General features: G+C 35.1%; 1 protein-coding gene across 3 annotated transcripts in view; it reads right to left on the bottom strand.

Annotated features, from left to right (window-relative positions):
- Positions 1–6,003: 6,003 nt before the first annotated feature.
- The window catches only part of HNRNPR (heterogeneous nuclear ribonucleoprotein R), a 37,235-nt gene continuing 22,085 nt past the window's right edge, over positions 6,004–21,153 (bottom strand). For all 3 annotated transcript variants that reach the window (XM_049617845.1, XM_049617844.1, XM_049617846.1), the window contains 4 exons: positions 18,678–18,883; positions 14,718–14,867; positions 12,134–12,255; positions 6,004–11,997 (listed from right to left, as the gene is read on the bottom strand). In XM_049617845.1, the coding sequence (XP_049473802.1) occupies positions 11,385–11,997; positions 12,134–12,255; positions 14,718–14,867; positions 18,678–18,883 (1,091 nt within the window). In that variant the 3' untranslated portion in view covers positions 6,004–11,384. The remainder of the gene's footprint in view (positions 11,998–12,133; positions 12,256–14,717; positions 14,868–18,677; positions 18,884–21,153) is intronic.

Here is a 21,153-nt window from a genome sequence, read left to right as displayed (position 1 = left end):
ATTATTCATGTGTTCCAATAAAGCACTGCAACAGGAGCACAAAACACCTTTTAAATTTTCAGTGGCATTTCTGGAAGATTTGATGATTAGCACTACTATAAAATTCTATTATTGTCTCCCGGAATCTAATCTGAATTCTTTGAGGATAATGATCACGACTTACTAATATTGTATTTCTAACTCCGAACACATTAAATACTCAGTAGTTGTGAAATAAATGGATGACGTATCAACTATTAATGTTAGGCAAAAACTAAACCTTTTCAATAAAATAGCTAACTTTTAGCCAATTCTCTAGATTTGATTGATGATGTATAACACCAATCCATTTAATATCCCTTCTTAAGATTACTGTACTTTCTGAAACGAAAAACAAGTTACTAGCTTTCATAATACCTTTCCAGGACAAAATCCAGAACTGGAACTTTTGGTAATTCCTATCATTGAGAGCTCACACTACGGAGAAATAAACAACTGTTGTACACATTTTTGCAATCTTCTAAGGTGGAAAACATCACGTTACATTAATAAAAAGAAGATAAAGAATTTTTAACACCAGAAGACATGATGAAGGCTTACTTTGGGTTGGTTATCTTATTAGATTTAAACCTTTTTTTTTTCAAATGTTTACTGATTCAACAAGCTCACATAATTTCTATACTGAGAATTTACACTCAGTGTTCAGCTGCTAGAGTAGTTACCAAACTTCTTTCTTCAAGGCTACTATATCCATCTACAGACACTTAAATATTCTGCCCTAGCCAAAATCTTTGGGTAAATTGTAAGAAGCACTTATCATTGCTTTGATCTCTTGTCCAGATTAAAACAAAAGCAACACTAAAATACTAAACATCATTTTTTAAAACCAGTGACTTTTCAGAAAATATTGGCCAGATCATTATTAATGTGGTATTTCACATTATTAATAACCTCCCTCTGGCAGACATTTAGTCTACCCCAAACAAAACCTTGCAAACATTTTGAGAACTAGTGTTCTTAGAGCCAGACCAACTTGGTCAGTTATAAACTCAAAGAAGTGACTTGTGAATTTAGACATGATAAATAAGCCTTGGGCTCCTCCCAAATATACATTCATATTACTATCATGGTGACCTTAAATTCAGGACTGATAAATACAGAGAATCCCTGATTCTGTTCTGAAATACCCATTACTTTAAGCAGTGGATCAAATGACACAGAATTCTACAAGCAAGAATTAACAGGCTTTTAACAAAAATACTGGTATCTAGTGACCTATTTATTTCTATAGGGCTCAGATTTTCATGAAATAGAACAGCAGAAAATACCTGGAATAATCTAAAGCCATATTATTTTATCTAGAAAAATGTTCTAAGACCACCTTTCTTTCTGCATCAGGGGACAGAATATTTACTGTAAGAGTGCATTATGTAGGTTCTCCACACCACCAATTTTAGGGCTGAGCATACTGACTACATTTATGTGTGATTTTTTTTGTGTTCTTGCGTATGTACACGTACACACAAACACATGCACACACTCAGGTCAGATAAATGAAGCTGTTTAACAGACTCTTCCACCAAGTCCTTGAAAAATGCAGAAAGGGCTGAAAACAAATATTAGATGATGGGAATAAGCCATTCCAATATACCAATACTTTAAAAATGCCAAAATACTGGTATAGACAGAACTCAAAAAGGAAAATAAATTTGGATTCTGTGAATAAAATACGTTGAAGTGAAATTTAAAATTTTCAAATAATTTGGAAAGTGGCACCTCTTTCTAAATCAGGTATAATTTTGACTAGGTGAAAAAAATGGCTTTCTCAGAGAACAAAATGCAATGATACTTTGGCCTAAATTTTTATAGATGAATGACAGATGAAAAACAAAACAAATGACAACTATCAACATAACACAGACATAAAAACACATTTTAAGCATCCACGTTAACCTAGGACAAAACGATTTTAAATTCAAATTAGGCTGGCTTTATTTGAGGCATAACTTTTTAAAAGAGCCTTAAACTAAACGTAAAATTGTTCATAAAAATATAAACTTTAAAGTAAACATAAAATTCAACATTTAATTCTGACCTCACATTATTTGGCCTATTTCCAACCTAGTAGTTAAGAACGTACACTTGGGAGTCTGGCAGAAAAGGGTTTTAATCCTGGTTTTGCCACTTCATAGACAGGTGAACCACTAGCTATATATAATAAATTCCTTAATCTCAATTGCTGAGTTGCTCATATGTAAAGTGGGGACAATACCACCTACCTTAAAGGGTTGTTGCTTACGTAATATACAATGTCAAGCAATTCCTTAGCACAGTGCCTGGTATACAGTACTCACACCATAGTATGACTAACCCACCATAAGAAGAAAAAAGCTTGGCTAAGGAAAAGAAACAGCAGAGTATTTATTTTCTGTACTTCATCTGTATTTTTATTTTTCAAAATAAAATAAAATAAAGTTTGAGAGTCAAAAAGCCAATTATTCTGCCAAATTTATCAGGGACTACCTACCTTCTAGCCTCTCTTTATATAAAAACAGACATACCTGCCATTTCTATTCTTCACGAGCATTTCCCATCTGTTGATCTTAATCCATATAAATTGATTTTAAAGTCACCTTTAAGGATTTTCCTTAATCTGCTTTAGCTTTTCACTGCCCACTCTAGATTTACTTTGATCTAATTAGTGAATATTAACCATGTTTTTTCTTTCAACGTTCTGAAATCTCAAGAAAAATAAAAACACACAGGTATTTTTTAGTAACCTATCAGCTTTCCCTTTCTGAGCTTTCAGAAGTTATTTTATCTTCCATGACTCTTGTAACACACTTCCTGATCTAATTCCTAAACAAACAGGCCATGACATGTCCTTAGCAACCTGATCTTTTTTGCTCTTTCCTATTGTAATTTTCCATTAATTGTTTAAAACTTTATTAAAGCCTGTTTTTCTAAACTCATTTCATTTTCTTGCAAACTATGCTCCTAAACTTTCCTCTGGATCTTGAACACTATTAATATATGTGGTGGCCTTTCCCAAAGTTTTAAATTTCCAACTGGACCAACCAGATCCTGCAAACCACTGCAAGTATCTATTGCTGGTATCTTTTCTACTAAGGTCTACTCTGAATCCCCAGAGGGGTGTGAGATAATCTATTACTCAAAGTGTAGTCAGGGACACTGGCATCACCTAGAAGCATGTTAGAAATGCAAATTCCTACCCCGTTGCAAATCCATTGAATTATAATATGTATTAAAAAAAAAAAAAATCCCCAGGGATTTCCACTCACACTGAAGAATGAGGAACTGGGACCTAAACAGTTTTTAACTTGAAAATTAAAATAATCACAAGCTTTTTCAATATTATTTTGACAAATGCAACAAATGATCTCATTTATCTTTTTTCATATTTTGAAAAGTTAAATAGAAACGATGTTACAACTAACATACTTACTCATTACTTTAAAAGAAGTTTTAATAAAAATATTAATTGTTCGTTGTATTTAGATCAGATTTTTCCACACCAACTCTATGTAGGTTATACTTAAATATGATTAACCTGGTAAGGTTCTGCTTAACAGGAAGCATGGAAAGTTTCAATATGACCAGCCAATGTTAAACGTGTTTGGTTAAACATCTAACCAAAATATTTAGTTATATCATAACTTGCCAGAAATATACCCAAGTTGCTCTGACCACACCAATTCAGCAAAATATATAAAGCCCTTTATAATCAATAGGCTTAACAAAAACAATTTTTGATAATATTTTGATCAATATAAAACACAAATATTTCAAAATAACCATTTAGCTGACAAAAACAGTAATGGCTTTTTAAACAATATTCACTGCTGTTTGATCTACTTACATACAAACCCAGACAACTGATACGTGCAGATTTAAAGGATTCCTGACTCAAGTATTGAAAGTATAGGCATGTTTTTGTCTCCAAATTCTATTCAACAGTGCTTGATACAGTATATGAAATCTTTGATAATGCAGTATTTTCATATTTAAGGAAATATGTTCCCTTTTACTGAAAATTGAAGCTGAACTCCTTCCCGCCGCCCCCCCTCGCCCCAATGTCACTATCCTTGACAATACAGGTCCTCACCTTTATCCTTGTAGAAAATAATTTTAAAGTGATCGAACCTGTTATTTTAAAGGCATGACTTGAGCTGTACGATTTTGTAACTAATTTTAAGCTCCTGCCCTCCTAATAAATGGCTAGGCGGACCTAAAAATCACCCTTTGGGAATTTTAGGTAAATAGTTGAATAAAACACTACTTTTGCTTCTTAGTTTTTGAGGAAATGCCTATACATGATTGTGAGTTCAGTCACAAATTTCAAGTGTAAGTCAATAGAAATGTGTTTTTCATAGCTATAGGCAGAAAATAGTCCCCTATGTGAATATAATACACTCCACTGAAAATATCTAATAAAATCTATTTCTAAAACATAAACTAAATAAATTCAGGGCTTTAGGTAGAGCCAAAAGATACCAAGAGCCTAAGCCTAAATCCATTGTCAAAAGCAAGGTCTCTTATTTTTGGGAAAAAACACACCATAAATCAGTAAGCTGCCGATCCTAACCCCAACTCTGTCAACATTCAAAGCGGCCCAAGTTTAAATATTTTTTTCTGTTGGAACATTCCTTCCTGTCTCAGTGAATGATCTGTTGATTTTGGACAAAAGGAAAACAAAAACAATAAAGCAATAAAATCTTTCTGGAAAATACTGACCTAGAGGAAGTATTTTGTCTACTCTTCTTATATTAAAACAATAGGGCAATCACTTTTTTTCCCCCTCTATTAGCTCACATTTATTTAACAGTCTTCATTTCAAAGAAACAAGGCAGAATACTCCCTGTGAAGGGTTTCTCACTCAATTTGTTTATAGATCATTAGGTCTCTATCACTTTCCTCCTAGATCTTTTTTTGCTGTTACTGGTACGTATCTGCAGAAAAATGAGCACATTATTTCAAGTAAATTTCCATCTGAGTTGCAAAATTTCTACCTGTTTTGGTAGAAAGAACTCATGAGAATAAGTACTGTATTAGGGCTCTCCTCAACAGAATGGGATCAGTATTAAAAGAGAAATCCTCATAAAGTTTAAGAATTAGCTCTTGATATGGTACTTCTTGTATATTGGAGACATTTCCCAATGATGCATCTAAACCCTCCAACACAGCCTTCCTGAAATATTCCCTCACCACTTCTTCACCTGCTGACATGTTATGTCAAGGGGTCAAGAACACCAGGGGAATAAAATGCCTACTGAAAACACTGCGTAAGTGTTTACTTTTGTCCACCTCTGTATGTTTTCTGGTATCATTTCCAAATGCCATAATTATATCAGAAAAAGTTAGTGGCAGCCTGTTATGCCAAAGCCAACATTCCCATCTTACACCTGTAGACCCAGGTCTAACCCCCCAGTAAAGCTACTTCCTGACACTTTAATAACCCCCTCAATTTCGGCCCTTTTATTTTTACTTCTTCCCACTCCTTCACTACCTTCCTTCAAAAGGTGCCCAATATCTAGTACTGAATCTGAAGACAGGAACTCCATTTGACCACAAAAGTCTCAATTATAGAAATACTGAATCTGTTTTCCACAATTGAAATCAGCACGCCCCACCCAAAATCACCAACACAACATTTTGAACATGTTAGATTTTATTAAGAATATTTAACATTGTACAAATATTCCAATACAGTTATGGTACCTGAACACTGTACCAAAAGCACGATTTTTATTAAACTGATTAGTGGTCTTGCAAATGGTCCTATTTTGATATTCTCATATTACTGTGTGCATATAGCAATGTAATGTCTGCAGGAGCTTTCAGCTCAATTATATAAATAGCCTTATAACATAGTACTAAACATCTTAATTGGATTCATTAAAGTACAATTCTACCTATGTTACTGAACAAGCTAGAAAAGTCCCTTTTGTCCAACCATCATAGATGAGAAATCAAGAAAAGTAATGTTCACAGGATCCTAACAAAGTTACTACATAAAATGAAAGCCCTTGTTTATATTTGAGGAATTTAAGTCTTCCCCCGTAATACCTACTTTTCTGACCCCACGAAATGTGTTTTATTGTTAGTATATAAAAGCTAACTAGAGTTTGTACTGCGTTTTCCTTAACTTAGATGAACCCCTCAGAATTACTTGAGTGTTCCTACTACTTACTATAACAAGTTTTCCAAAGAGCACCATTATTAGTGCAATCTCTATCTTTTCTATCACTGATACACACATATAATATGTCAAAAGAGAAACAAGTACCTCAACAAAATAATGCAATTACTGCAATTTTTAAAGTACAATTTCATTGTAGCGATTTACAGGTAATCTACAGCAAGCTTACAGACAAGATTTCAGGACACTAGAACGTTTAACATACATCTAAGAGATTCTTCCTAGACTGATACACTCAACTGAGAAAGAAGGCATAAGAATATCAGGGAGGTTCTTCAGGCATGAATAATTACTTTTAATCAGACATATTACAATTATTTTTTATGGATTATGGTCAGAAATGCTTAGTTATTAAAGGTAATTCCCTTAATTTATACTTTACTATCATGGAATCCTCCATTATGAGAGATTTTAATCTTAAGTAATCATCTAAAAACTGACTCCTAAATTCTACCAGTGTCTACTAATCCCAGCAGCTGTCCTGGGTTTCAGACAAAACACAGTTGTTGACAGATCTGTGGTTTCACTCTGTTCAAGGTCCTAGTATTTTAGCTATGTAATTTCCTCTTGACCCACAGTCATTATATCAAATGTATCTTTAAAACAAGCCCTCTGCCGTTTATGAAACTGCTAGAACTTTTAAGTTTCATTTTACAATGTTAAAATTTTCTGGAAGATTTAAAAATAATTTCTCCTAATGCTTATTAAACCCTCCATTCTATCAACACCTTCCTACTTTTACTAAAATTGGCGTGCAATAAACATCTCTTAAGATGAACTATGTGTTAAGTTACCCAATAAGAATGCAAACATAATAAAGATATTAGAGGGATTGAAATCACAGTAAAATAAAAGCAAATTTATTGTCTAAGAAACTTTAGAGTCTATCTTGTAAGGTGTCTATTTCGATCACTTAAAATATACCCTGAGTATTTCATTACTTCATACTTGCAGGCCTTTCCTGCTAAACTATAATTTGACAATACAAAGTATGAAGTACTTATTATATGTTCCTATTAAGAACAAAATTATTTAATATTATGTCTTATTTGTCTACAAGGCCAACATAAATGCCCACTTATAAAATATGGGCATCCTCCCACACTTAATGCCCCACTACTGATAAAAAAAAAAATAGGAAAAAAAAATTTCTTACCAACAATTCCACTGGTTATCGTCCCCAGCGAACCCCACCTAGCAAGTCGACATCATGACATGTCAGGTCAGGGCAGCCTCAACCTCGCTTCCCTGATAGTCAGGTGATAAAAGGAAGGAGTTAAAACAGGAAAAGTACACTTGCAGATTTCTGGATAACATCTGAAAATGGTTAAAAAACAAAAACAAAACAAAAAACCCAGAGCTTCTGGTAACCTCTAAATAAAAAATACGTATGTATATATATTTAAAAAGAAAAAAAAAACTATTCTAGAAAGATTAACAGTAACTACACTTCAAATTAAATATAAATATTAATTACTGACTAATACATTAAATATGCAGTACTTTTAAGGCTTGGTGTTTGCATTTCAAAAATCAAAACTAATCACAAACTTCTAGTGCAAAAGTAAACATGCTTGGTTAGTGGATTTGTCATTCTGAATTCTCTAGTCAGTCACCCAATCCCCAGGCTTACTCAGAACTAAGTTAACAGAAGCTCCCATTCTTAGAGAAACATAAACACACTTATAAATCCAGTGCACTCTTTCTATAAGGCTTTTTCTTAGCTGCTCACTTAAGAAATGCCACACGGTAAGGGACAAAACTAACATTAAAATTTTTTCCACATACTTCAGTTGGTTTTCTTTAAGAATACTGGATAGCTCAATGTAACAAAATCCTCTTTGGAAAATCAAAACTGCAAATTTTACCATATGTAAAAGTCTTTATAATTGACAAATAATAGCCTTATAGCAAGTATTTACTGGAAGGGTTTTGGTTTTTACAAATAATACACAATTAATAAAACATAGGTATGATTATCCAAATGGGCAGGAGGCAAATGATGTAATGAGTTTCAAGAATATTATGTGGCTTTATGCTAGGAATGGAATTTTAGGTCTCTTCTCTTTTAAAACAGAATTTATTTTGATGCATGCTGTTCTTTTTAAAAAGAGGGTTCACCTCCTAAGTCAGATTTCAAAGTCAAATGAGAGAAAAATTGTCTACTAGCAGAAAGCATTGGGCTTTCTTATGCAGAATAACCCCAGTAACTAAGAAAACTGAAAAACAATTATGCTGAACTTTCGCTTAAAAAACTACAGAACCATAGTAACTCAATTTCCATATCAATGGATCAAATAAACTTGGATTTATTAGAAATCTGGCAACTTATTAGAACTTTTTTGCTTTTAAAAAATTAAAACACCATCATATAAATACATACATTTAAGCAACTGCTATAAATGAGTGATCAAATAAAAATTAGCATTCTATTATGGGGAAGGGGTATATTTATGTCAGTCTCAGGAGGGTACCTATGAAGAGGTTGGCCTCAATATGAAATAAATAGATTTCCCAACACACATTACTGCAGCAGGCTCATAAGTAAAAGCAAATGAATTAGGTTGGGGAACAAAAAAGATGGCACAAGAGCAGGAAATGAAATTTCCCAGAACTCATTAAAAAAATTCATTAAAATAAAACACCTAATGAAAATCTAAAACAAAGACCTCCTCAATGGACGTATTTGAGGTTTATAGATTAGATGGTTAGATTTATTTCTGTGAAAAGTTAAGCTCTTAATCTATTTTCTCTGAATGCTGCTACAGCAATAGTTTACAAGACATCAACAAGGGAAAAAGCTCTAAAATGAGATTTAATGCTCAAAAAGTTGTGTTTTTCTATTGAATAAAATAGCTACAAAAACCCTATAAAGCAATATTAGAGGGACAACTCAGGCATATTTTAATAGATGAGAGTAAAATATTATTTGCAATTAAAGGAAAGGATTTTGATATGGGACCCAAATTTTATTTAGTCTTACGTTTTTGCTAGGGTTTATATTTTAGGATGGGTAGGGGAAGCAAAATAAATTAATCTGTTTCAGAATCACTGTTTTTCCCATTCCTAATTTTCTTCATAGTGACTTTGTAGCTGGTAACATCAAAATTTTTAAAAAATACAAACAATTCAAGTTTTACTTGTAAATGCTTTCTTCTTTCCAAGAAAATTCAGGATTATATTTAAGTCTAATTTAGGCTTATTGTTACAACTACAGATTGTATTTTCAAAGTTTAAAAGCAGCATTTAAAGAATATTTGGTGTCTTTACTTGCATACATGGGCATAAGAAAAACACCTAGATCTAAGCTTTACCAAACAGATACCCATGTTAATTTGAAAATACAACAGACTATATAATTCCTTTATGAGTTTCCGAAAACAAAAGGAATATTAATAAGGCCTATTAACTTACTGAATTATATAATAAGTGTACTTTTAAAGAGAAATGAGACATAGACTTTCATCAGTAAGTATTCTCTTATTTGAAGTCAAAAGAGAAGCCATGAAACCCAAAATACGATCTAAGCACATTCATATTAAGTGGCTTATGATTTTGAAATTTACTACTGCTGTCATAAAAGACACCAAACAGGAACAAAACACATAATAAAGGTGTGTCCATTTTAATTAATTATTCCCTAATGGCTTATTTTTATAATTTAACGACATTTTAGACCCACCTAAGAATAAAACATAAGGGAAAATTTTATGGTAATTTGAAAGTGATCCAGACTTTTCTGCACTGTCAAGGTGGGATTCTTTTGTTCCTCTTATTCTCAAGTAAAACTGCCATTGCAATAATTCAGAATTTCTAAAGGAAACAGGGAAATAGGTGTTATAACTCGGCCAATAAAAACTTTAGCCAGTAGGGTAGTAAAAAAAATAAAATAAAAGTAAGAGGTATTAACAGAAAGTCAGAAGTGGGTATTTTTAAGCCTCTCTTAAAAGGCATGAGTGCTTCTCAAAGCAAATTTACAATTGGAAATTATATTCCTAAACCAGTAACTGAAGTGATAGTCACAATCACGTACGCTAAAATTGATGTTTAGTCCGCAGTGCAATTGACGCCACAGTACTAACATTTTTTCCTGTTATACATTCACTTATCCAGCAAGTAAGTTCTTCAGGCAACAAATTATCCTTTATAGAAAGAATGTGGGTCAAAATAAATTGCAGTCTGCTTCCCCAGCCCCATTTTTATTTAACGCAAATTATCCAATGCCTGCAAGAATGTTCAAAAGCCTTTGAACCTGTTTTTATAAAAATAAAGGATAAAATTTCAAAATTAGAAGAGACTATGAGAGAACACCAACCAATGAAGTGCTATTTGGAATAAATACTAGAATTTAGACTAATTCTCAGTCTGATAGCCACGGTACATATTGGAATAGACAAGAAATTTTGCATGAATTTGATCACTCACATAGGCAGTTATAATTTGAAAACATATTCCTCGCAAGGATTACGAATAAAATAATGTTTTAGGACACAATTGAATTTGAAATAGGTAATGTTTTGAATAGATTTTTTAGTTTTATTGAAATCTTACATGAACAAGAAATTGGAAATACAATCACATCAAAGAACAAATTGTCACGGCTTTGACGTTTAAGCCAAACAAATTTTGTAGGGCAGATTTCAAAAAGGTGTGAAGTTATAACAATTTAAAAACACAGTTAACCTACTTCTAGGAATGCAAAACATACAATCATAGGTTATTTTCAATACAAGAAAACTTAAATTTGTTTGCTTTAATTTCTTAAAACTACTAAGACAAAGCACTAGCTTGTATTTTTATTTACAGCATACTCCATACTCCTATGTAATCTATCCCAAATCCAAAAAAAAATGAAACTGTTCAAAACCAAAGGTTCTGCAAAATCATGATTTAACAGTGTGCTCAGCTTGTTTTTGAAACTAAAATGAAGCCTGAAACGATAAAAGCATTGTAACCCCCAGAATAAGGGAACTCTGCAAGCCCAATAATGTCCAAGAGCATTTATGAAAAGAGGAAAAAAATAAAAAGACTTGAGTATATATACAATAGTGATTTCTTCAGCCCAATACAAATGGCAGCAAACTGCTACTTAAAGATGAAACAGTTAAGCCAATTTTTTTTTTTGAAGAATGTAGATCTAGAGCCAATCGGATCTTGCCAATATCATTTTCAAGCCCTCACTTGTCTATTTCCACTGTTGCCCATAAGTATCCTGATAAAATTCCTGGTTGTCATTATTGTAACCATAGTTACCAGAATAGTCACCACCTTGTTGAAGCGGCTGCTGAGCGATGGGTTGGGAACCCCAGTTCTGTTGGTTGTTGGTCTGACGGCGCTTGGAATCAGGTTGGTTGTACCCGTCTGCCTTTCTCTTGCCTCCTACATTGCCCCCACGATTGCCCCGAGATCCACGGGAACCACGGCCTCTCTGCTGTTGTGCAGGACCCCCTCTGCCACCCCTAGAGCCTCTTGGTGGTCCCAAAGGTGCCCCCCTCTGTGAATAGCCAGCTCTACCTCTTGGAGGTGGTGCTCCCCGCCCCCTTGGTGGTGGCGGAGCACCTCGCCCTCCCCTTCCTCCTCCTCTTCCTCTTACTGCATAGCCATCATCATAGCCGTAGTAGGGATCTTCATAGCCTCCACGATAGTCGTGATAATCATAACCATAGTAATCATCATAGTAATCTTCATAGCCATAGTAATCTGGAGGGTAGCCATATCCACCTCTCCCCCCACCACGACCCCGACCTCTAATTGGAGGTGGCATACGAGGAGGAGGGTGATAGTAATAATCTTCATACCTAGCAACGGAAGGAAGGGAGAAAAGAAAAAACAAATTAGCTTACATCAAGACCAATCCTAAATTTTTTACTAACTTGATCTCTATTACCAAGTTATTCCTTGTTCAGAGATGTATTTATTAAAATGTAGACTCACGCAGTGCTTCTGGAAGCCTGTCTAGCAGCTTGGCGCTCTTTCCTTTTCTTGTCTGGTGGCTTGGCTAAGACTATTTCAATTTCTTCCCCTTCTATTTCTTTGCCATTCATTTCATCCATGGCCTATACAAAATTACAAAAATAAGTTTATGTTGCAAGTAAACTAGTACTTTAAAACATAATTACAAAAACATGTCTGTGCCACTAAATACAATTAATAAGCAATTTATTTCACAACTATCTTAACTGGCAAAAGAATGTGGGTGGCTCAGTCGGTTACTATTAATACTATTATATTTAAAAAGGTAAAGGGGCTTCGAGGGCTGCCTATCACTGCTCCTTAATTCTAAATAACTAACCCCTCCAAGTTGAGCCATACCAAAGAAGCAAATCCACATCTGGGAAAAGCACCAGTATTAACACAAACTTTTCAGGATTCAAATTTTTAAATAAAAAACATGGCATTCAACATGTAAATCTGAAACTACTCTTCCATATAAATCTTAAAGATATTAAAGACAAATGACGTTACTGAATGCGGTTGTCAATTAAACGGAACAAGATACTGACCAAAAATTGCCTAGGTTTCCCCCACAACACTTCACCTAAAACATACTTCCCCTGAACAGTTAAGAGCACAGAGGCCAGAACAGGCGTGGACTAATGAAGACTCAAGTACTCACCTGGGAAGCAGTAACCATAAGTATTCTATGCTCTGTCCTTTACCTACGCTGTTCCACCTAACAGCCTCTGCCATACATCAAAGTTCACGTAACTCAGTAACGAGTTATCACCTCCTCACCACAGCTTTTCTGTTTTCTTACACAACCTTTTCTTCTCTGGATGAACAGAATAAAATGCTCTATCTATAAGGAGCATTCAGTGATAAAAAGTATCTGAACAAAGACTAAATCAGTCCTCCTCTACAAGCTAATTCTCCCCTTTACCACATTAGCTTTTGGCTCCTTCACCTAAAGCAACTAAGTCAAGTCTACAAAAGCCTCCCAGATGCTGATAAATTTTGTAATGTGGCAAACCACCCAATCAATTTTTATGATTATTTTTAATTAGAGACAACTATTTATTTAATAAGGACTGAATGAAAATGAGTGTTTAGAAGGTATAAATTTATCAGTTATCCGTGTTTCATACCTTTGGCAATTTCAGAAACCAAGCATTAGATTCTGTACTCAACTGTGAATTTGATAAGCAGTGCTATCTCATTAATTAGTTTCCATCAAAAAGCAAACCAACAGGGGTGCCTGGGTGGCTCAGTTGGTTGAGCATCCAACCTCGGGTCAGGTCACAACCTCACGATTTGTGAGTTCAAGCCCTGCACCGGTCTCTCTGCTGTCAGCACAGAACCAGCTTCAGATCCTCTGTCCCTCCTCTCTCTGCCCCTCCTCTGTTCACGTGATCTCTCTCAAAAATAAACAAACATAAAAAAAAAAGCAGCAAACTAATAAATTCTAACGAGTCAAAGATTCTATAAGGCACACTTTAAAGCAGTACACCCTAGGCAGGAAACAAAAACTGCTCAAATTAGAGGTGGCACCACTCCACCAACAGAACATGTAGGAAAAGAACTAAGCCTGAATGAGTCACTGAGGATTTTGAACGTATTTCCCCAAATACATAAAAAGCTTTTTTAGTGTTTTGTCTTCTTTCCCCCACTAGGAAAGGCAAGAGGAACAAGAAACTAGAAATTTTACACATTAAAAATGATACTGATCCATTAGGAGAGAAAAACAGCAGGGTATTCAGCTTTGATGTCATAGCCACCACACGAAACTACTTTTTTCACCATTTCCATTACTATCATCAAATCAACTATTACATGCAAGAAATATCTCTAACAACTACTGAAACCAGCAAAAGCAGTTAATACTATTAGAATTCTAAAATGACTGAAGAAAGGCAAGACTAAAGGGGTGCCTGGGTGGTTCAGTCCGTTAAGCGTCTGACTTCAGCTCAGGTGATGATCTCAGTTTGTGAATTCCAGCCCTGTGCTGGGCTCTGTGCTGACAGCTTAGAGCCTGGAGCCTGCTTTGGATTCTGGGTCTCTCTCTCTGTTCCTCCCCCACTTATAATCTGTCTCTTTCTCTCAAAATAAACAAACATTAAGAAAAAAAAAAAAAAAAAGGAACTAACCATTCTCTCAGAACACATCTGCTGAATTAAATACGCTGTACTGTGTGTGAAGTCATGTACAAGGCTCAGGTTCCTTCATAAATCCACAGAGTAGTTATAGTACATTCATTACCCGTTTTACCATTTACAACAGCTAATTAATACACCTTGTAATATTTCCAAGGCATCACGCTATCAAACCCTAGGTTTACAAAAACAATACAGAGATTAAAACTACTTGCCTGAAATCACAAGCCCAGTTAGTAATAATCAGGCTTTGAAATATGAAGTCTTACCTGTTAAACTATTACAACTTCAGATAATTAAAAGATAGTTCCAGAGCTCGGCAAAAGCTGAAAACCAATTTTATTTCAGTTTTTAAAGTCATTTTATGGGCTTAGCAAGTTTCAACAACAAAATTCGAATATCAAGATGCAAAATTTCAAAATGTCTACCTTAACAGCTGCTCCTCTGTCTTCAAAATGAACAAATGCATAATCTTTCAACTTCTTCACTCTTTCGAGTTTTCCAAATTCAGAAAATGACTTTTCCAATATTTCTTCTGTCACTGTAGTAGCCAAGTTTCTCACAAATAAAACTTTCACCTAATACAACAAATACACAAAATTGGCACTGGCTACTTAATTTTAGCTGAAGTCTTACACTAAAAGTACTTCTTCCTATCCTCATGGCAACCTTGCCTTTTCAAAAACATTAAATATTAAAAGTACATCACAGAAAGTATGAAAACTACCAAGAAAATTATTGTCAGTTACCAATTTATATAGATTATTGGGTCCTTCTCTTGCCCTGCCATTAAAATCCCTAACACTGTGAACAGAACCCTCAAGGAACCAACACATAATTACTAGGTTGATTCAAAAATTTAACATCGTCCCTCAACACCCTCTAAAACAGTATGTTTTGGGGCTTTCCCCCCTAGACCTGAGTGAGCAGATTCCAAAGTTCATATGAAAAAATAAACAAGAAATAGGGGGAAAAAAAAAAGAACAAAAGAACAAAATTTAGAGACTAGCCCTACCACATATAACAAATTATAACTCTTAAATCACTGGAACAGTGTAGTGTTCATCTGGGTAAAAATAAAAATTGGGGGGGGGGGGCACCTGACTGGCTCAGTGGAACATGCAACTGCTGATCTCAGGATTGTAAGTTCACGCCACATGCTGGGTGTAAAGTTACTTAAAAATAAAAACTTAACAAAAAAAAGTTGGATTTATACCTCACACTATATATACCAGGATAAACCCCAAATAGATCAAAAACTTCCAAAGGGGTGGACAGGGATGGGGATGGGGAGAGACTGAAAAATATTAGAAGAAAATAAGGGTAATTCCTTTAGGTAAACATTGCTCTAAGGAAGGCTCTGTGATTGAAAATCTATTATATAAAGGAGTGATAAAATTCAACTACTAGAAATAAGTGACTTTCATATGGCAAAAATACCAGAAGTGGAGCCAAAAGACAAATGACTTATATTAGAGTTCATCTTTCTTTTTTAGTATCAGAGCTCCAGGAAAAGGAAAAAAAAAAAGCTCAATGGAAACAAAAAGATATGCATAATTCACAAATACATGGTTCATATAAAGAAACACAAATGGCCCTCAACATATTAAAAACTTAAACCCATGCATAGGAAGAGAAGCAATCACAATGGTTTTGAGATCTATCATTTACCAGACTGGCAAAATCCAAAATAAGATCATACGCTATTTTAACAACGATGAGGAAAATGGGCCTCTTGTATTTTGCTGGTGCGTGAGTAAAACAGTACCAGGGGAATATAGCAGTATCTTAATAATTACAGATGCATTTACTCTTTGGCCCACAATTTTATCTCTGAGAATCTATTCTACAGACATATCTGAACTTGTATCAACTAACAAGATACAAGCTCATTCATTACAGCATTGTAATAATAAAACATTAGAAACAACCCGATGTCTAGTTAGTTGAACACAGCACAGTATAATCCACAGAATGGAACTATTATGTAGCCATAAAAAATGAGGAAGAGTTCTAAGAGTGGATATGAAGAGACTAACAGGACACACTTTTGGCAAGACATTTTTTCCCTTTTTTACAGCTCCGAAATAGGTATCCAACTTATAGTCGATGTGACACGCAAGCACTATGTCATAAATTGGCAACATTTAATAACTTTTTAGTGGTATGCATAATAATGGTACACTTCCTTAGAGCTAATAGGATAGTGAATAAAGCAAATATAGATCAGTGAATATAGTAGGTTACCTGTAACCATCACGTAAAGTCAGGAAAGAACCTCTAAAAAAATAAACCAGAGACTACTAAAACTGGGTGTGTATCAGGGACAGGGAATATGATAGACGGGATTAAGTAGAAGTGGGACTTCTTTGACTATACCTTTCTTCATAATTTTGATTTTTGAACTAAGGAACTGTATTACCTATTCAAAGAAAAAAATTAACACACTCACTGAATAAGTTGTTACCTTAGATAAAGGGCTGTATGAATAAAAATTATCTGAGGAAAGGTATTAATTCAAGGTGAAAAAACCTAACATCGTCCACTTTCACCTCCACCCCCTTTATTTTTGCAGTGTTGTCACAGAGGTCAATCTCTATGTTATGCAGGCCTCCGTTGGTTTACTTTTCTAAAAAAAATTCAACACAGATCTTTTATTCTTTTTGGAGATGAAACCACAACAGACTATATAAAAATTATTTGTTGAAACTTTGTTTAAAACGTTCCAAAGGAACAAAGTCCCTTTAAGAAAAATACATTTAGGCTCTTAGGTTTTGATTTATTATAAAACTGACCCAAGTTGACAAAATATCTTCCAATGAATTACAACACTGATAGAGTGAAGTAATACCAGAAGCTTTTACTCTTTAGGGTAGGACCCCCCTGGTGGAATTTAGAAAACAATAAAGAAATCAATATTATCCGATCAAATTTATTCAATAAGTATTATTCAAGTTTATTGAGGCCTCCCTTTCTTTCTGAAACTTGTTTATGACCTCAGAAGAATAGTTCCTCGCATAAAATGTTGACGTTTTCTAACCCTACAGAAAAAAGTTTAGGATGAATTTCAATCTGAAAGGTTACAAGAGGTATGTGAAAAGCGTTGATGAGCAAATTACCAGCTACACTTACATTCTCTGGGAATTTTATTTACCTCTTATAATGTGTAGATATATTACACATGACACATGCTATTTTAAACACGTTTTTATAGAAAAGGTAATACAAACTGTACTGTTTCTACAAGGCAGTCAAAGTTGTAAGGGTTCTTAAGAGACTTATCCAATTCCAATAAAACAGAGAACATCCAAGTTCAGTAGCTTGCCCAAAGTCAAATTGCATTAGAATAAACAAATGGAATTAAAATGTTAGTAAAAAATAAAAATAAAAAATCAGAGCTATTTAAATTCCCAGTCCCTTCCTTAACACAAATCTGTTCAAGAAATGAGAAAAAGATACTGAGCAGCACATCTGAAAGCCTCTGATTCATTTTCAATGGATCTTCTCTTAATCCCAAGAGGTCTGTGCCTACAAAAACTTGATCATACTAGTAAAAACTGGGGCTGGCTCTCCTTCAAACTAGTTAGAGTGAAGACTACTTGCTCAGAACCTGGAAAAAAAAAAAACCTTTAAAGAAAGACTTCTTAGTCTAAAAGAATTCAACCACTAATTTCTGGCCATCAAAGAGTTGCTGCCTTATTACCAAGAAGGGAAGAGACACACCAAAATACACAAAAACTCACTAGAACCAGCAGAGATGCCACTCTGATGTGTCCCTTCAATCCCTGGAGTCACCCAAATGAAAGCCTAACCATCAGATCTCATGGCACCATTATTTACCAGGCAAAGATCGCAGCAACGCAAGTATAAGATTCAGGAGGAAAGCAAGGGCCTGCCACAGGACTTGCCGTGCATATTTTGCCACTATCACATAACAGCAAACATGATAACCCTTTGTCTTTCTTCATGGAGACAATACTCTAAGGGAGCTTGACCATTAGATGAAAAAAGTCATAGTATGGTCAATGAAGATTACAATTCATAATCTCCAAAACATTACTTTATTCAACAAGTCCTGGTCTTTTATAAACCTCTGTATCCCTCCTAGTGCCTAGCACTAAACAAATTCTCAGCGTGTATGAAAATACTTAAAGGGATTTCATTTCAGTTCCTTTGCACATTTAATCTCTGGGAAAAGGGAGGATTAAAAGAAACTTCTGGATACCAAGACAGGATGTTAAGTTTGGTATTAAAGCAGGTCCTTGCCTAAATAATTAAGATCAAGAGCTACAATCTATATTTATCATAAAACGTTTAAAAATTGAGCTTTATTCTAAGTACAAAATTTAAATGATAATCTCACCCCCATCCCAAGCAACTGCATTTACCTTAGCCATGACTTCTGGATCTGGTTCTTCCACAGGGTCAGCCCATTCAACTGTAACTACATTTCCCCATACTTTTACTTTTCCACTCATCAGCCGGCGTCTGGCTTGTGCTGCTGACTTGTGATCCTCATATTCAAGGAAGCAGAACCCCCGATTCTTCTTTTTGTCATCGGGTTGATGATAGAGAATAACGTCCACCAAACCCTCTGTTAAACCAACAGCCAGATATATAAGCCAAAAGCATCCACCACACATCTAGCGATTAGGCAGACCTAAATCCATTTGCCGAAGAGCAAAAAATATTGAAGAAGCCTCAAAAGGGTTCCCTAATTACCTAGTAGACAATTAAATCAGCATTGTTAGATATGGGTTTTGACACAGTATTTTATGTTCCCTTTTAATTTTTCAGGGTCCTGAGGGTACAGCCATAAACAACAGGTCCAACCACTATATGCTGACGTATAACATTCTATAGTGTTTTAGAGTGTTTGATATAACATGACCTTGTAATTTATGAAAACACTACCAAGGAACTTAAAACCCAAATTATTAACATAAACCCAAGAGAACTTACATTCAACAAATACTCATTACCAAAAATCATCCTTGGATCTAACTTAAAAATTAAGGTTTTTGCCAAGAATGAAAATGACTGCTAAATATTACTGTCTTGTGTTCTCATCTTTCCACATATGTTCTTTCTAGGTAGTATCGGCTACTTTGTACTTTTAAAAGCTATCTACATCCTTAAGAATGCTTAGGTTTTGGTTCTAGCCCAGACTTAAAGACATTTCGAATTTAACATGTCCAAAACCGCAGTCACTGCTCCCTAAATCTGTCTTCTCTACTTCTCTATCTAACGAACAGTCCCACCTCCTGGTTCTCAAGACGGAAATTGAGGACTCATTCTTGATTTCTTCCTTTACCTCCTGTACTCCCCTACCCAATTCTGAGCCCATCTACCTCTTTTCACCTTCATGGCTATTATCCTAGTCCAATCTTCTATCTTAACTACCATGACAGCCTCAACTAATTAATTAGCTTCTCCTCCTAAGCCCCTCTAAACCATTATCCATATGGCAGCAGCGATAATATTCTATAAGCATGAAACAGACATTACTCCCTGCTTGAGACCTCCAAATACCTTCTCATTACACAAAAAATCTAAACTCCTTACATGGTCCACAAAAGCCCCCTGTGGCATCTCATACAATTCTACCCTTAATTCTACAGTAATTTGAAGAACACTGGCCTTCTCTCAGTTACTTTAATACATCAACTTCTCTCTTGCCTTGGAGCTGTGGTATGTGTTGCTCTCTTGGAACGTACATCCCTTTGCTCTTTGAATGCTACATCCTCCTCATTTGTTGGGTCTTGGTTGAAATGTCATCTTATCAGAAAAGCCTTCCATAACCATCAAAGCAAGGATAGTAGCTATTCTCTAGCTAAGTATCATCTCCCTCTTCTCAGTGCTTACTGCTTACCCCAATGTATAAATATTTCTTTAATTTTTTTTGTCTTATCTCCTTTCCCAGAATATAAACTCTACAAGGGCAGATAATACATCTTATTCACCACTGTATCCCAGCAAATAGCACAATGCCACCACTTAACAGGCACTAGATATCAACACTTGCTGAAGGAATGACTAAATGGGTAAGAAGCCAGAAAACTAACAAAGTGATGAAGTCAAAGAACTGCACCATAAGGGGTACGTAACCAACACAACTGTGACAGGCGGTGGCAGTGGTTACAAAGCGGAATGCTAGGAATCAAGATTTTGGAGTGGGGAGAATTTCTGGCGGCAAGATCCAGAATGTGATCTGGATGTGGGGGTGCTGAGGTAAAGAACTGGGGATGAGGGGCGCCTGGGTGGCGCAGTCGGTTGGGCGTCCGACTTCAGCCAGGTCACGATCTCGCGGTCCGTGAGTTCGAGCCCCGCATCAGGCTCTGGGCTGATGGCTCGGAGCCTGGAGCCTGTTTCCGATTCTGTGTCTCCCTCTCTCTCTGCCCCTCCCCCGTTCATGCTCTGTCTCTCTCTGTCCCAAAAATAAAAAAAATAAAAAAACGTTAAAAAAAAAAAAAGAACTGGGGATGAGGTGGTCATTAAACTAGGAGGCTAGAGGATTGGACAGTTCGTTGATATACATGTTAAAGGTACTACAAATAAGTCAATTTAGGGCAGAAGAGAAACACTACGAGCCAGAGCAATCTCCAATTAATGAAAGACTGAAACCAGAAGAGCAACAGATGACAGCATCAAGGAAGGAGAAAGGGTAATATATCTGGAAGACAAAAACATGGTTTTTATGAGGGGAAGTAATGGTCTAAATCAATGTTTTTTTAAACCATAGCCAGCAACAGTATATTCCTACCCACATTAAAAAAAAAAAAAAAGGAACAGGAAATACCATGCTAAATCATGCATAAAAAGTGAAATAAACAGTTTTGTTAAATTTTGTTTCAGTTATAAATG

Source organism: Panthera uncia (genome assembly GCF_023721935.1).
Source record: "Panthera uncia isolate 11264 chromosome C1 unlocalized genomic scaffold, Puncia_PCG_1.0 HiC_scaffold_4, whole genome shotgun sequence".
In the NCBI taxonomy this organism is placed as follows: Eukaryota; Metazoa; Chordata; class Mammalia; order Carnivora; family Felidae; genus Panthera; species Panthera uncia.
This window is presented reverse-complemented; position numbering and strand designations above follow the sequence as displayed.